Source organism: Larimichthys crocea, chromosome II, assembly GCF_000972845.2.
Source record: "Larimichthys crocea isolate SSNF chromosome II, L_crocea_2.0, whole genome shotgun sequence".
Classification (NCBI taxonomy): Eukaryota; Metazoa; Chordata; class Actinopteri; family Sciaenidae; genus Larimichthys; species Larimichthys crocea.
The window spans coordinates 7,323,917-7,340,399 of NC_040012.1; the positions used below are offsets into that span (position 1 = coordinate 7,323,917).

A 16,483-nucleotide genomic window follows, 5' to 3' on the forward strand; every position below is an offset into this window, starting at 1 on the left:
TTTGGCCCGAGGCAGGAAAGAGAAAAAAACATGGCAGGAGTTGCAAGTGCAAGGGGAATTGAAGGGATACAAATTTTTAACTTCTCTTTGACCTGTTTGCACAAATGCACATGCACAAACTAAAATGTGTGATTCGCTCTCACACAGAGCATGAGTTGCTTATTGAATTAGCAAATGCACTTATTCGGCAATCAGGCTGCAAATAAAGCCCAGACAACTTTTTTGGCAGTACAAAACTGTGGTCAACCATGATTCAGGAACAAAGACCAGAGTGGTAAATTCTGAACAAGAACAAAGTAAAGTTTGCACATTTGAAGGTTTCATTCTTTCTAGAGGCGAAATAAGTAGATTTTTATTAGTGTTTTCTTTTCTTTGCTCTTTATCCCAGTTAGCTGAACGACTGCCATGTCAATATCAATGTCAGAAATTCTTGCTTTATCATGGGGACTCAACGTAGGATTTCAGCAATCTTCATGCAATCTTCGTTTAGCAAAATTGGATTGCTTACATGAACGAGCAATAATTTGCACGTGATGCTCTTCATTCTGAGACAAAAAAAAAATAAAAAATACTGCAACTTATTTCCAGAAGTTTCTGTCTATTCAAAGTGTCTCCATAAGACTAAGAATCACTTCACAATAAGTTCCAAGAAAACATGCGCGAGCACACATTATCCTAATTACTTGCCGCAGAGGAGGAAGTATTGCGTTTTGATGCATGAAATTGTTCCAGACAGGTATAAATGCAAAAGTGTCAACATTGTAAGCTGAACAGAGGCTTAAGGGTTGTTTTCTGTCTGATCCACAGCTGGCTATGAGAGGTCCTCCAGGGCCAGCGGGCATGGCAGGAAGATCTGGTCCTGTCGTGAGTAGCTTTTTAAAACCCTCAACAGGCAAACACGCACGTACACCATTGATCTACTTACTGTAGCATCCGCTTGTTTCACAGTTCATGGAAAACACGTTGGCTGATTAGTGCTTCTTTCTGTGGACGTCCAAGCTTTTATCATTCATTATCAACACACACCACATACACGCACACTCCACCCTCTTCCCTATCCGTCTGTGAGCAGATTTGATTTTAATGCATCAACTTATGATATCCAGCTTGAATGATTGGTAAAAATCAAATCAGGTTTATTTACACATAGTTTTGGGAGCGCCTTACTCTGAATGCGCCACATGAATGTTATACCAATTCTGTAATTCTTGGATACTCAAGTGATTTTATACATGTGGCGAGCTGCTCCATGACGTCTTTCTGACGTATATTCACAGTCCAAGTTTGTGTGTTTGGATTTAAATTAATCCAACCTAGATTATGTTAGTTTCCTCGCCGAATGATGGGATGACCATCACTCGGTGCAGAGATGTTCATTCATTAAGTCTCTGTGTGTGTTTTTATATTTTTAATAGGGAGGTCCTGGTGCTCCTGGACTTAAAGGTGACAGTGGTGATTCAGGTCCACAGGTGAGAAGAGTGTATATCTTGTTTACAAGGAATCACCTTTTCCCATTTACATCTGAACATAAAGACATTTCAACTTGTCTTCAACGTGTTTTTCTCATAGGGACCCAGAGGTCTTCAGGGAGCAACTGGTCCACCAGGGAAAGCAGGAAAGAGGGTAAGAGTTCCCTCTAACTAGGAGATTTTTTAAATATTTTATTACAACACTGTGTTTTGTGTCACAAAAGAAGTTTAAATTCACAAGTTTCTAATATTTCATGCCAACAAGAGTGTAAGTGTCACCGTGCCCAAAGAGAAGAAGAGCCTGGTTAGATTAAAACGTGGCCTTATTTCAAATAAGTCAGCTGCACCCAATAACCGTCTCTGCGGGTTGTGTAAAATTCATAAAGCCATGTTTATTTAAGCATAAACTAGTTAGAAAAATGATAGCATCATCCATGTGTTTGTTCCATAAAACCATTCAAGTAATGTGATTTCCACGTAGCCTGACATGATGTTTGCGTGTCCTACAGGGTCGCAATGGAGCTGATGGTGCTCGAGGAATGCCAGGAGAGTCAGGGGCCAAGGTAAAGTCCACACCGGGTTGTCCAATAAACCCGTGAGAGTGTGTGAATGTTTGTGTTTGGAAAAAAAAAAGTTGAAAAGCTGCTAAAGTGATTGATTGAACTGACCATTTGTCGCTGTGCTGTTGCAGGGTGACAGAGGATTTGACGGCCTCCCTGGTCTCCCTGGAGAGAAAGGGCACAGGGTAAGTATGACGAGAGAGTTTTGGGTTTGGTGGCGGCACAAGGTCGGGGAACAAACATCATTAAAGGCTTCTATCTGTCTCCAAAAATAAGATCCTACAGTCTCTTATTTCAAGGCCCAAATCCTCATTGATCACAGTCACTGCCGCTCAGTACCCTGTCCTTACAGCAGCATCTGGGCTGATTGGTAGTTCAGAGGCCACCTCCCACCCGTCTCGTGTACGCTCCAGTGTTGACAGATATGAATTCTGAACCAGTGGTACTCATTAGGGCGTTTGACCCACTAATGAGAGGTGGGGCCGACTCCAGAACCACTTGGGCTGCATTTAACCAGGCCTGGAGGCGGGTGAGAAGTGCTGAGTGTAGCGTTTGAGGAATTTTGAAAGAGAGAGGACAGAAATCACAGAGGGGTATTTCTAGACAGACAATCATGCCTTATCCTATACTGAGTAATTACAGGGCCAACAGAGGTAGGCCAATCCTTATAGAGCACTTTAAGTAGTAGAAAGCATATACATGCATGCCAATTGTGGTGGCCATACTAACTGTAGATTAAAGGCAGTTTGTGTTTTCTGAATTTTCAACCCATATATTTTTCAAGAAGTAAAAACTAAGAGTGCGCTCAGCTGCAGGGATCAAGCATGTAGACTTTCTTTTGACCCGCCACTCCCCCGCTTTGTTGATATTCCTCTCCTTTGATCTTTTCTCTCCAGGGAGAACAGGGTCCTACAGGTTCTCCGGGACCTCCAGGAGATGATGGCCCAAGAGTAAGTAGTGCTTCAGTCACTCTTTAACTCACCCTTGTTTTCAGAAGCTTTGAATGACTCTGCATTCCTTAACAACACATTCTTTCTCTTTTCTTTCCAAAGGGTGAAGATGGCCAGGTTGGACAGAGAGGTGTGGCTGGAGAGAGCGTAAGTATCTTTAAGATTATCTGATGACACAGTTGGACAGGATTACTCAGCTGCACCTTCTTTCATTAGGACAAAGATAAGAACATGATGAATCTATAACCGTCGTGTTACTCATTTCCTGTGCTACTACAGGGCTCGTCCCATCATTCCTTCCTCCACACTCATTTTGGCAATTATTTCAACACACAGCCTTACCCTCCTCTTCTTCTTGCAACCGTAACGACATTCCTGTCTGCAAGCACCATTGCGTTTGTAATCTTAACCTTGCCAAGAGAGAATGGCTCTGAATAATAGATCAGAAAACAGAGCTTGGAAACTGTTGTTCTGTCATTGCACATGAGAAATTGCCATATTCTGCCTAGCACAGTTCAAATGGACCATAGAGTTGCATAAAAAAAAAGGTTATTCCCTGTCATGCCCAAAACAGCGTTGTCCTCCTAAAAGAAATAGTTGCAAGGCATTTCGTCACACACACTGTCTATAAGATGAAGGAGCACAGTAAGTGCAATTATTTTAAGTGCATGATTTAAACTGTTGAGATAAGAAACTACTTTAACGCTCATTCCTTGAAATCAACCTGCAGTTACCATGCATGACCACCAGGGGTCAGATTTGAACTCAAAACAGTTTGAGGGCTTTGTATTTCTAGATACAAAACACAGTTTCAGACAAACTAACACGGATGATACATTTAAGTATGATTTTATTTAATTTGCGCTTGTCTTCATATGCAGGGCCCTCGAGGTTTGCTTGGCCCCAGAGGATCTGCAGGTCCAGGTGGACAGCGTGTAAGTACACCTCACATATCATTTAATTTATCATATTTATGGGTAATATGTGGTGTTCTAGACTTTCATTACCAATTTCTGATCTCTTTAGGGTCTTCCTGGACTTGATGGACAAGCTGGTCCCAAAGGAAACATGGTGAGATATATTTATGTTTTGCTCATTTTTAAAAGACAGACAGTCTCCACAAGTTTTCCAAGACCACCTACGCAATCAGGACGTAATTTGGCCTGCCTCAGGACTATTTTGGGTCAGTGACCTTTTACCCCTGCGTAACGTGACAGGAATGGAGGTCATAGGTCATTTGCTGATCAGAGATGGTAGATGGTGGTACGGAGTGTCTTGTAATAGTTGTTAGATCTTTTTTCATAAACCGCAAAACCCACAGACTAAAAAGGTCACGACGAAGAGACATTCACTTTCAGTAAGAGATGAAACAGAATAGCCTGTCTGTGCACTTTCAGCTTCCTGGAGGGTCTCAGTGGGACATTTGAATGGGGGTAACAAATCATTGGTCAGGACAGCTGGACAAGACCACATGTTGTCTGTGGTCAGAGTCACTGAAGAAACAGCTGCTAAAGGGACAAAAAACAATAGGAATATGCTGTGCTTCTCATTAATTTCTCCAATCTTAGTGTTGATCTTGGCCTGATCTTAGTAATCAAAGCAGAATGCCTGAACACATCCACAGTTTTAGAGCTTCCCAGAGGGTTTATAAACCCATCTGGCAGTCACACCAGCCTCTAACATACTGTTGTTTTTTTTTAACACAGTAAGCACAATGAGTTTACTGACTGAATTTTTATCTTTAACGAAAGCCCAATTTTGCATTTTGCAGTCAAGGCCGTGCTCATAATCACCTTCATGCAACCTAAACTTCATTGAATCCAGCATTTGTTTCAAGTGTTTGTTGTAACAGCTGGAGCAGATTGCTTTTGTGGGGGGGTATATGTTTGGTTTGTGACACACTGAATCTCAGCAGGGATACCAAACAACCCACCATTCCAGTTAGTCTCATTAGCCTTAATCCATACCCAGATGGCTCTGAAGCCCCCCAACAAAAGAAAGCTGTATTTCATAGCTGACCAGCCACCAGATCTTAGAGCTGGCTTTGATAGGAACTAAACACAAGTTTGGATAAGGCCAGAACACAGACAGCCCTGCTTCATGAGCCAGTGTATTGCATTTCTCTCCACTATGTGCACCTTTTTGTTTCACATTCTCGACGTAGATAAAGCCAGCGAGTTCACCCAAAGTTTTCATCTAAGCCAGTAACCACAGTGCTACGTGACTATTTTTTAAAGATGTGTTCCTCATTGCCGTCAGTACATTCTTTGATTGTGTTCATCTAACTTATCTGAATGTTATTTCTCTTGAGTAGTTGTGTAGATTAAAAGCATACAGCAGAAGAAATAACATGGAATTGCTTGCAGTACAATATTAATTGCATCCTTTTCTTTTTTCTTTGTTATGTACAGGGTCCACAAGGAGAGCCAGGACCTCCTGGGCAGCAGGGTTTGCCTGGTCCACATGTAAGTTTCTCTGTAGATGTCTTTTTTCTGTCCTTTTTTCTCACCCTCTCTCCTGTTGTGTCCATCTTACCCAGTTTCTTCATCCTTCTCTCGTTATCCCTCTTCTCCTCACTTTGTCTTTTTCATGCTCTATTTTTGTTTCCCTAACCATTGTGCACCAAGAACTATGTACTCCTGTTTTCTTAATTAAACATTCGCAGACATATTTTTCTTTTTGCTCCGCTTCCTCCTCATTCTTTCCCTCCATCCTTCATTTCAGTCTCAGCCGCTCTGAGGAGCATTCCACAAAACACCATAATAGAGCAACTAGAACGAGCAAAGTGTTCACTGAACATTGTTTTTCTGTGGCCACAAAGCAGAACAAAAACAACCTCTCTGTCTCTACTGAGATGAGACATATTGTACTGATTTGATAGCACTTAACAAGATTACATAGTACAGTTGGTGGCACAGTGAAAAATATTCCATCTTCGAGTCATCTTTAATACAAAACAGTACACCCAATATTGTAGCCAGTGCTAAATGACCATTGCCAGGTAAGATTTTCAGTCCTGCTGACGCTCACAACACGGACAGGATGGCGTCATTCCCCTGGAAAGTATTAGTAGGGACCTGTCCTGATGGTATACAGGTTGAATAAATAACTTCATTTTAGTTATACCTGGCCAGAGGCAGATTGATGCCTTCCAGGGAAGGCATTGGCCCGTAGAAAAATAACACAGCTCGCTTATTTTAGCTGTTAATAACTCCTTTTTTTTCATCCTTCATGTGGTGAATTTTCAAGAAGTCTGCAAGATGTGTGACTTGCGAATGACTGTAGAAAAGCACGAACCTCCCTTTGCACAGCTGAAAGAACACATCTGAATAAGCAGCATGAAGTAGCTAAGCAATAAAAACAAATGCCTTCAATTGTAGAAGGAAGAAGACGAATCTGGTACAAAATAAGCAAATTACAAATACAGCACACCATAAAAATTAAGTATAGACTTTCCCAAATTGTCAAAACAGGTGTTCTTTCCCCCCTTAAATGTATCACTTCATTTCATATCAAAGTCATGTCGGCCTAGTTATGGAAAGAAAAAGACTAAACTTGGCTGACTTTTCTAATAACAGACTTATCTCCATTGTCTTACAGGGTCTTGTTGGTCCTCAAGGTCCGATCGGGCCTCCTGGTGAAAAAGTAAGTAAAGAGGGACTCCAGTCACCCCCTTCAGTCCTCCCACCACAACTCCGCTCTCCTGCCCCGATAAGTGAATGTTTCAGTCAAGACCTCATAAGTGATTCTGCAGATACACACTGCTGTCTGAGACTATAGAGTTTTACTGGCTTCTACGAAGGCAAAAATGGACACACACCATGTACATATTGCGATATGATCACTCCTGCATGAGCACAAAAGTATTTTATCAGTGGTTTTGTGGATATTTAATAGTATTGATCTATCTCTTTGTAGGGACCTCAAGGTAAACAAGGTTTGGCTGGCCTTAATGGTGCTGACGGCCCTCCTGTAAGTAACACAGCTTAAGTGACGACATTTTTACGCCATTCAGTCGAAACACCGACTGACAAGACGATCAGCTGTTGATAAACTAAATCTTTCTTTCACAGGGTCACCCAGGAAAAGAAGGTCCTGCGGGCGAGAAAGGATCAGCTGTAAGTGCAACGTGCTTTTACTGTTATTTTGATTATACATTTAGGCATTTAATTGCAGTTGCTCTCAGAGATCCATCAAACGTGGCACTGCACAGGGAAAAGGTTGGGTCGGGCAGACTTTGACATAATTAAATTCAGTTTTAGACCACATAGTGTGCCAGTAGAGTCATTTTTTTTTTTATATAACCACACAATTTAGATAATATCTGTTAAGCTGTCACAAAAATAGAATATATTAAATTGACCTACTCATTCTTTCCTGTGATTGGCTAATCTTGTGATCTTTTGTGATTGCCACCCGGTGTTGTTCCATGTGGTCAGCTGCAACGAGAACCAAAAGAAAAAAAGCCCAATATAATAATGGGTATTACGTAATGCTGTCTATTAACTTTTTTTGTCACATGCATAACTTTGTCCAAAAGCTTCTTGAGAGTTCACTGTTCATTGGGAAATCAGTGAAGTTATCTAATACAGCAGAGACACATTGCCGTAAAGGTCGATGCATATTATTATAGTTACTTTGCTGTTCACGTGACACTTTTTTTTCAACTTTTTAGGGTCATCCCGGTCCTATGGGATCCATCGGCTACCCTGGGCCTCGTGGTGTGAAAGTAAGCCCTATCTCTTAAGTCACACAGTACCACCCTGCCATGATGAATTTCCATGTTCTCTGAATTTAATCCTGACTCTATTTCTGTCTCTCCGCAGGGCGCTGAGGGAATTAGAGGCCTTAAAGGTGGCAAAGGAGAAAAGGTAATCACCTCCACAGTCTCCTTTTTTTTTCTTTCCTCGACATGACTGACAGATGTCATCCATCTAAAAATGGAGGGCTGTAATTCCATCTCAAATGAGGCTTCCTCTGAATCCGGCAAGTGGAAAAACCCTTAAAGGCCCATCAGGCTGGCAGTTAAGTCCTCATGCCACTGAGCTGTAATGGAGTGTGGAACATTAAACGAGAATGAGGCTGTTTGTAGGGAGCTCTCAGTGGAGACCGATTTGTTGCCATTGTTTTCTTGGAAGACTGCGGTTGAACTTGGTCTGTTGCTACCTCGGTGCCATTGGATCAGTTTTCCTCTAAGTTGTCTGGAAATTGAAGTCCTGAGAGATTTTCTAAAAAAAAAACAAAAAAACTCTGAAGACGTTTAACGCTCTGCTACTTTGATACTTCTGTCTTGCATAAAATCCACGGGGGGCGAGTGTTTTACCAATCCCAAGTTGCGCATAAAGTTACATGCTTATCATTTTTAATGTGTTTAGTGTCTTATTTGGTTGCACGCGTGAAAACATGTCAGAAAATTGGCTTCGGTATGTGATATGCGGAGAGCACAGCTGTCATGAAGCAGTGAGAGCAGTGCCTGGGGAGAGACTCAGAGCTGCTGCATTCTCAAATCTGACCACCAGATGTCAGCAGACGACGTAGAGAAAGAGACAAAGTGAGCTGGGAAAAAGCTGCTTCTGTGAATGCTTCATTGAAGTGGCCACTAGGTGTCAGTATTAAACTGTCCTAAGGCTGCCAACAGCACCAGAAGACTGCTATGATACATTTTCAGTAAGGTTTTGTCATTAAGTGGTCCCTCAGTATTCCTTATTTATGCTATTTAAAGTATTTTGCGTTACTGTTTCACTTGATTTGAACAGTTTTCTCTCTGTGAAATGAGACGAAGCAGCTCTAAACAATTATCCTTTGTTTCTTAAATCTCTTTCAAACTCAGGGAGAAGATGGATTCCCTGGCTTCAAAGGTGACATGGGTCTCAAAGGCGACAAGGTGAATGATCATCTCTGAACAGAGCACTGATGTTGCAGAAAGCGATAGAACAATAATGACACTGTTTTTATTTGTTTGTCTTTGTCCTCTCAAGGGTGAGTCTGGTGTATTAGGACCCAGAGGAGAGGATGGCCCTGAGGGCCCCAAGGGCAAGTCAGGACCCAACGGAGAGGCTGGTCCCCTAGGACTGGCTGGAGAGAAGGTAACTAATCAATACCTGGGAAAGACTGCATTGTAAAAGTGTGTGTTTTCACTTTGATTAATGCTTTTTTTACTGGCCTGCAGAAGTTCAGGCTTAAGTTCAAGTTTAATTACATAGGATAATTTCATAAAAATGCTTTACAGAGCTTTATGTGTGTAAATGCTCATACTGTATATGAAAGGACGTAGGACGTTAAGGTCTGTTTCGGTGCTGCTGCAGGGTCAAAAAACGGACTTCAGTCAAGATGACTTTTTTTCTCACACCTCTTTAATGAACTGGAGAGAACTGGAGCGAAGGCAGTCTAAAGAGAGTAGTTTACTATAGATTTACAGCTGTCCTGATAAGATTTTCTCCACCTCCCTTCAGCTCTACAACAGTCCCATTTGATTGGTTTTATGTTGGCAACATTTCTCCGCGGAGCTTTGATCTCGCCACAGAGTATCTTGCTACGTGGTCCTGCCACATTTGTACTCTAACAAATAAGTATTAAATGTTACAGTAAGATCCACGCAAATTCAGATTAAAGGATTAGAACACAAGTGAAGACTTTGAAGAGAAATTATAGCTTATGAGTGCTTCAGCAGAGCTTTGATCAGTGAACTGTTTTCTCGTACAGTAAACAGGCTCAGATTAATCCACCCTGTGGCTAAAATGACATTAAAGCAGTAATGATCTCACAGTAATTGTGATATATGCATCCATAGATTGGAACTGCTTAAAAATGATTCAAAATTATGTGAAACTGTGAGACTTAAAGACAATTACTTACAGCTCCAAACTTAATTATCAAGTTTTTCTGTAATTTAAAATCATGATTTGCTACGTAAGTGTGCTAATTACACCTGGTGCAAATACAGACTGCTATTTAATCCCCATTTCAATGTTGTTTTTTTTGTGCTAATTTTACATTCATATACATCCTTATGCTGATGTTCTCTGTGCAGCAGCACAGTAGTGTTAAGAATGAAAGCACACGAGGAAGTTACATCAGATTCTGTGTACGTGTTAATGACCAAACGGCATCTAAAATGACCAAAATGGAATAAGGGGGATTAACAAACCCGAAAAAAGCCTCAGCTTGGATGATGTCACGTTCATAAAGATGGTATTAAAAAAAAATAATCCCACACTAGAAGTAAAACTTTATGGTTATAAGTTTATTGCTTCTCACGATGCTTCTGTGAACTTTACTGCAGTCTTCAGCGACGTCTCTGGTGACACAATGAGAATTCATCATCTTTGTTTTGTTTTTCTTTCCTTGCTCTTTCTTTTTTTTTATTTTAGGGAAAACTTGGAGTCCCTGGATTGCCTGGGTACCCTGGCAGACAAGGCCCTAAGGTGTGTGATGAGAGTGATAATGTCTACTCTACTAATCAATGCAAAGAAATTCTCACCATGTAAGCGCCCACTCCACTGGGAGGTCAGAGATCAGGGCCGGCTGTATGTGCTTGCTGTCTTTGTCAAGGGCAGTTCAGCAGCAAGGGAGACGATTGCCAGCTCAGTAATGTGAACAGTTGAGAGACAATCTGCCTTCTAGTATGAAGCTCTGTGTTCACATGCTTTATTTGTGTATACGCGCATGTGTGTACATATGTAAATGTTTACTGTACACTATAAAATCTTCTATCCGTGTCTGCATGTCTCGTCTAAACTCCTAAAATCTGCTAACTTGCTGACTGCCGCTTGCCCACACAAACACAAACCCAAGCAGACACCCACTGTGCTCTCACCGCAACCCTTCTAGGAAGCCTAAGTGGCACGGTCACCTGCTGGAGTCATCAGCTGTCCTCGCTCCTTAAACTCTTCCAGGCATTATCTAACAGTGCTGGCATTCTTTTGCACTGACCGCTGTGTTACAGCTCCACTATCAGGATGTGCTGCTGCAGCTGCTTCCCCCCCCTATGCTGCTGTCAGCACTGACAGCTTGGCACTGATATGATGGGTCAGATACACCTACTCGCAAAACATCCACATAGACAAGTCTCCCAGCGGGTCTCGTAATGTCAGCAGGGTCTGAGCTGAGCGTGGCACATAAATTAATAGGAGACAAATTAGACAAAGTGGGCGAGACACAGGGGAGATAAGATGTATGTGTTATTTCCACTAATTTGCAGCAACCTCTTTTAATTATTGGATAGTTCACCGTTGGATAAAACCTCTCGCTTGTGGAGTGTAATAAATATGGAGTGACCATATGCAGAGACACAAAGGGTAATCCTTTGTTTGTATCCATAAATAATTTTACACAAAGGCTACCCACAAAGGCTCCCAGTGGAGCCCAGGATCAGATCTTTTTAGACTACATACTTCAAAAATGTTTTTGGAGAGAGACAAAAAAAAAGGCACGGAATAAACAGCCTCCTCTCTATCGACTGCATTTTAAAAGGGCTTTCTTTCGACAGAGTAAAAGGAGATATCCAGCATTTCAATTTGTGACACCCACTCTAAGTTAAAAGTGAAGCCTTTGGTAACTTATAATGAGGATGCTTTTATTTTAAAGATACTTTATATTTGACAGGAGCTCTACTATTTCATAGAATTTAACAGCTGAAGTGCTGTTTGATGTTTGAGATAGACACACTTTCCCGTTTGCAAAGCAACGCCAGAGTTAGAAAATGTCAGATTGTCCTCATGAGAAGGTTCAGGGTCAAAGTCCTGGCCTGTTTGCAGCCTTTTATCCCCCCCCTCCCTCGATCAGCCTGTGCATGGATCCATCCACTGGCTGTGTTTTTGGCTGCTGCACCCCATCACTCTCTGTTAACAGCTTTCCCACACCGTTAATTCTGGATGCCATTTGCAATAGCTTCAGTGGACTGTCTTATCTCTGTGGCGCAAGTCAGGCTTGTCCGGTACCAGCTCTCCTTTCAGTTTACCATAACTGCACCTCTGTGAAAAACAAATTAAGCAGCATAGATCTCCCTTCCTGCCGTCTCCACAATGTTGGGCTGTTTACCTCTTGCAATTCTGCCCACGCTGCCGTGTTGTGGTGCCCTTGCTTATACTGCACAGTATTATGCCTCGTATACATATGCATGTGAGCGGTAATGAGCACTATAGATGTGCATTGCATCAGAGTAAGTTTTAAAGTCCAAACAGCCAGACATGCACATGACCTTGTGGTGCAGCTGAGACAAAGAAATATGAAACTTAAATTGGTTGAATATGTATTTGTACTACCTAATGCTGCATGAAGGGAGGGCTGTATTGGTAAGCTGCCTTTTATTCATCCAACAGTGATTTCCCTGCTCGTATTTGTTTGACTGGCACGATCGTCACTATCAGAGGGCACAGCCTGCAAAAGTCCAATAACTAAATTGCTGATGGGTATCAGGGGGGATCTGCTGTTTCCCATCCCTTTGTCTTTATTTGCTCCCACTGCCTTTTTTATCTTCCAAACTGAGCTAACAACCTAACAGCACCTCTGTCTGTGTGTCAGAAAGTCTCTAAGTGGCGAGGGAGAGACTTTTCCTTTGGGCTCCTGTTAAGCATTAAAAGAAGATTTCTCATTTATCTGTAAGAACTCGAGCTGTAAACTGCAGCCTTATGATAGGAATCTGCTGACCAGCATGGCAGTAATTATGTCAGGGCTTCTCAGTCTGTATTAATTAGCCTTGGTTAGTAAAGCACAAAAGAAATGGTGCTATTTTCTCTCCAGCGTTTGTCACATTGTTACTGGACACAGATTATTGCAGACATCTCTTATTTTATAGCCTCCAGCCCCTTTCTGTCACTCCTTTCTTTTCTCTCACCTTTTTAAAAAAAATTTTTTTTATTTGTCTTGCAGGGCTCCAACGGCTTCCCTGGATTCTCCGGGGCGAATGGCGAGAAGGGGGCAAGGGTAAGCCACGAAATTCATTATTCACTGTCTTATTAAAGACATCTCCACTTGGACACTGTGGGATTTCCCTGCGCAGCAGATGGATTAAGTGTAGAAACCTGAAACACAGGATGGTTAGAGGATCTTGGTGGCCTGCTAGACAAAGAACAAAGAATATCAATAAAATAACTTATGATTTATATAATGTGCACAAATCTGCCTCGAGAAAAAAACATCGACAGGGAGATAAGAGTATAGAATAACAGTTTGGGAATTCGATTTAAATAAGAGTTTGTTAATGAATCCCTAAAATGTCACTCTGGATGTAGTCACTGTTTTTATAACCCAACTATTTCCAGCTATTCGGCCACAAGAGTATTAATTAATGAAGTCTGCCACTGGTATTAGATGATTCAAATCTTTCTAGGTCATCCCAAAGGTGATGGATGGTGTTTAGGTCAGGATTATGTGCAGGACAGTCAAGTTCTTCGACATCAAACTCACATACTTCACCTTTTCATGACGAAACAGGAAAGAGTCTTCCCCAAACGTTCGCCATGAAGTTGAAGGCACACAATTTCATGAGATATCACTGCACGTTGAAGCATTTTCCTTTATTTCCCCAAACTGAGCTTAAAAGCCACGAAGAAAAGAAAGAGAACTGTCCATTTACTTTTGGCCCTGTAAATAAGGCGTGTAATCGAAGAGCGGCCCAATTGAAGATGGTTACAGATGAATGGATAACGGGGAATGGTTGTTACTGACGAGACATGCTCGTCTTTGCTCTCAGACAGACACTGAGAGGCAGACACCTCTGGCCCTTGGCGTGCTACAACTGACAGGTAGTTCAAGCTGTCAAGTGCCTGTGGGTAACCACTTACCGCCGCAATTTGATTATTTATTTTCGTCCAAAGATGCTCAGATGGTTCTATTTCGCCCCTCTTTCAACCCCCCCTCCAGCGTTCGTGTCTGTCTGATGTTTGAGCGTATTTGTTTTGTTTTTTTATTTCTAGAATTGCTTTAGCTCAAGCTTCTGAAAAGAGATGAAAAAGTTCTTCCGTCGGTTGATTGTAACAAGGAATGATTTTGTTCTAAATCAAAGCTTTTGTTTTTCTTTCTCAGGGAATCGCTGGCAAAGCAGGCCCTAGAGGGCAACGTGGTCCAACGGTAGGCATTTCAAGTGTCTGCCAACTCAGCCTGAGCCATCCACATAAATAATCTACTGTGTTCAAATGAAAAGCTCTTCCTTTGTGTATTGGCTTTATCTTCCCGTCTTTCTGAATTGTAGAGATGGGCAACGAAAGCAGTAGAAATTGATTACCTGTCCTTTGTACTTCCTGTGTTTTTTTTGTTTTTTTTTAATGTTCTCTTGTGCTAATACTATTTCTATTCTTCCCACTTCCTTATGATTACTGTATTGTTGTTACATATAGGGTCCACGTGGAGGACGTGGTGCTAGAGGACCAACAGGAAAGCCGGGTGCAAAGGTGAGGCCGATGATATTGAATGTGTCTAGATGCACAAACATCACAAAGAGAAAACAAACCCCAGTAAACAGATTCAGTAGTTTGAATGAATTAACCAGAACAGAATCAATAGCAATGACCAGGTGAGTCTGCTCACATAGCTCTGGCTCTTTGTTGTAAATCATATTTTAAAAAAAGGTGAAAATATAAATATATCAATCAAATTAAATATAATTTTCGAGCGCCAGCTCCTGTAGAAGTGTGCATGTGCACACAGGCTTGCTATGTAACCTCGCTGTCAGTGCTTTGCATAAATCTGATTCACACTTCATACTTTGACAGTTTTGACAAACTTGACAATGCTTCTCTGTCTTTTTCTTTCTCCTCAGGGCACCTCAGGCAATGATGGCCCTCCTGGCCCTCCAGGAGAGAGGGTTAGTATGAAATATTTTTTTTGATCAGTGATACTTGAAATTCTGAAAGTTCTGCGCGCTGACTTAGTGGCAGCGAAGGTACAGGTGCATTGTGGCGAATCTTAACTCAAAGTAAAGTACATCTATTTAAGTCAATTAAATCTAAATGTGTACGTGCTTTAGTGTAGCTGCTGATTATAAAGGTATGTTTAGTTCACCTGTTTCTCTACATGAAGCTGAAACTGACATAAAATGATAAATATTTGGCGGCTGAATGATTACCCAGTAATTAGAGTTAGAGAGCTGGCAATTAAAATCGAATAAAGTACCAATATAAAGTGTTCATCTTATTTATTCTCCTCTCTTCATTTAAGGGGCCTCAAGGACCACAGGGACCCGTCGGTTTCCCCGGACCTAAAGGACCCAATGTAAGCAGACTGTCTACCTTCCACAACAAGCCCATGTTGACACTTTTCCACATAAGCTTTTCAAATATTAATACACACTTATGGCCTGATGTCTTCATCTTTATGAACTGTGTCTACCTGTTCATCCCCAGGGCCCGCCAGGAAAAGATGGGCTGCCTGGTCATCCCGGACAGAGAGGAGAAACGGTGAGTGGGTAGTCTCGTCCGTGAATGCTTTGTGTTGTGCCATATGACCCTGAACATCACGCATCAGCGCCCACTCACTCACCACTCAGGCTCTCAGATAGGTTATAGGCAGAATACAAATTGTGTCGTTAGTGCGAAAAAGGCAAACGGCCGTAACACGAAACGGGAGTACAAGAACTGCGACGCAGCTGTAACATGTCAGCGAGCACTTACTTCAATATTAATGATTATTTAATCACTGATCATGACACCACCAGTCATCAGGGCTTTGGATGATATCCACTCACCGCATATGTGATTCTATACTGATCCGTTGCCATAGAAATAGATGTAATAAGATGTTTTTTTTATGCATCTCTTTAGTTGCAAGAATAAAACTTCCTGCATTCTCAGAGCAAAATCATATTTTGTTTTACATCTGCTTTATTTCAGTGCAAGTTGGAGTGAATGTAATTCACTCTGCATGTTTAGATATTTTTATTATTATTCATCCCTAAAATTAAATATTAGCCAACAGCTTGAGAATACTTAACAATACAAATAAACTTGTTTGTTTATGATGTAAATAGTTTGTCATATATTTTCCAGATGCTCGTGCAGTGTTCTGCTTTACAGGGTGAACATTGATTTGTAGCAAACAGGGATGTTTTCATTTACTCAAGTACGCCTTTGAGATGTTGATTATAGAACAGATTATAGTGTGAAGTATTTTTATAGATTAAACCACCCAGCAGTATATTAAATTCACCTCCACCTTGACCAGCTACATCAAAATGTGAACACGTTAATTCATTAATAGCCACAATCCAATAGTATAATCGATCTATATAACAGAGAGGCCATCCTGATGCATGATGAGAACTTATACTTTAGACTTTTGATGATAATACTTGAAATGTTTTGGATGCAAAATGATCTTTCTCACTTAAAGAAGCCATTCTTACAGGATGATTATGAGACAAAATGAGTTATATATATATATATATATATATAGAGAGAGAGAGAGTTAAGGTACTTACTTATTGTTTTTAAGAAGATGTGAAAACCAGGATTACATTAGTGATGAACAAAAGGTGTCAGCAATCAAGCATATAAAGAGTTATGATTCA

The 16,483-nt window shown here is 41.2% G+C and overlaps 1 protein-coding gene across 2 annotated transcripts in view; it reads left to right on the forward strand.

The window, feature by feature from the left end:
• The window catches only part of LOC104931259 (collagen alpha-1(XI) chain), an 81,598-nt gene that overhangs the window by 35,462 nt on the left and 29,653 nt on the right, over positions 1 to 16,483 (forward strand). For both annotated transcript variants that reach the window (XM_019276254.2, XM_019276253.2), the window contains 24 exons: positions 808 to 864; positions 1,416 to 1,469; positions 1,570 to 1,623; positions 1,979 to 2,032; positions 2,161 to 2,214; positions 2,926 to 2,979; positions 3,082 to 3,126; positions 3,861 to 3,914; positions 4,006 to 4,050; positions 5,391 to 5,444; positions 6,580 to 6,624; positions 6,898 to 6,951; positions 7,053 to 7,097; positions 7,655 to 7,708; positions 7,806 to 7,850; positions 8,810 to 8,863; positions 8,958 to 9,065; positions 10,350 to 10,403; positions 12,850 to 12,903; positions 14,005 to 14,049; positions 14,316 to 14,369; positions 14,738 to 14,782; positions 15,136 to 15,189; positions 15,321 to 15,374. In XM_019276254.2, the coding sequence (XP_019131799.1) occupies positions 808 to 864; positions 1,416 to 1,469; positions 1,570 to 1,623; positions 1,979 to 2,032; positions 2,161 to 2,214; positions 2,926 to 2,979; positions 3,082 to 3,126; positions 3,861 to 3,914; positions 4,006 to 4,050; positions 5,391 to 5,444; positions 6,580 to 6,624; positions 6,898 to 6,951; positions 7,053 to 7,097; positions 7,655 to 7,708; positions 7,806 to 7,850; positions 8,810 to 8,863; positions 8,958 to 9,065; positions 10,350 to 10,403; positions 12,850 to 12,903; positions 14,005 to 14,049; positions 14,316 to 14,369; positions 14,738 to 14,782; positions 15,136 to 15,189; positions 15,321 to 15,374 (1,290 nt within the window). The remainder of the gene's footprint in view (positions 1 to 807; positions 865 to 1,415; positions 1,470 to 1,569; positions 1,624 to 1,978; positions 2,033 to 2,160; positions 2,215 to 2,925; positions 2,980 to 3,081; positions 3,127 to 3,860; positions 3,915 to 4,005; positions 4,051 to 5,390; positions 5,445 to 6,579; positions 6,625 to 6,897; positions 6,952 to 7,052; positions 7,098 to 7,654; positions 7,709 to 7,805; positions 7,851 to 8,809; positions 8,864 to 8,957; positions 9,066 to 10,349; positions 10,404 to 12,849; positions 12,904 to 14,004; positions 14,050 to 14,315; positions 14,370 to 14,737; positions 14,783 to 15,135; positions 15,190 to 15,320; positions 15,375 to 16,483) is intronic.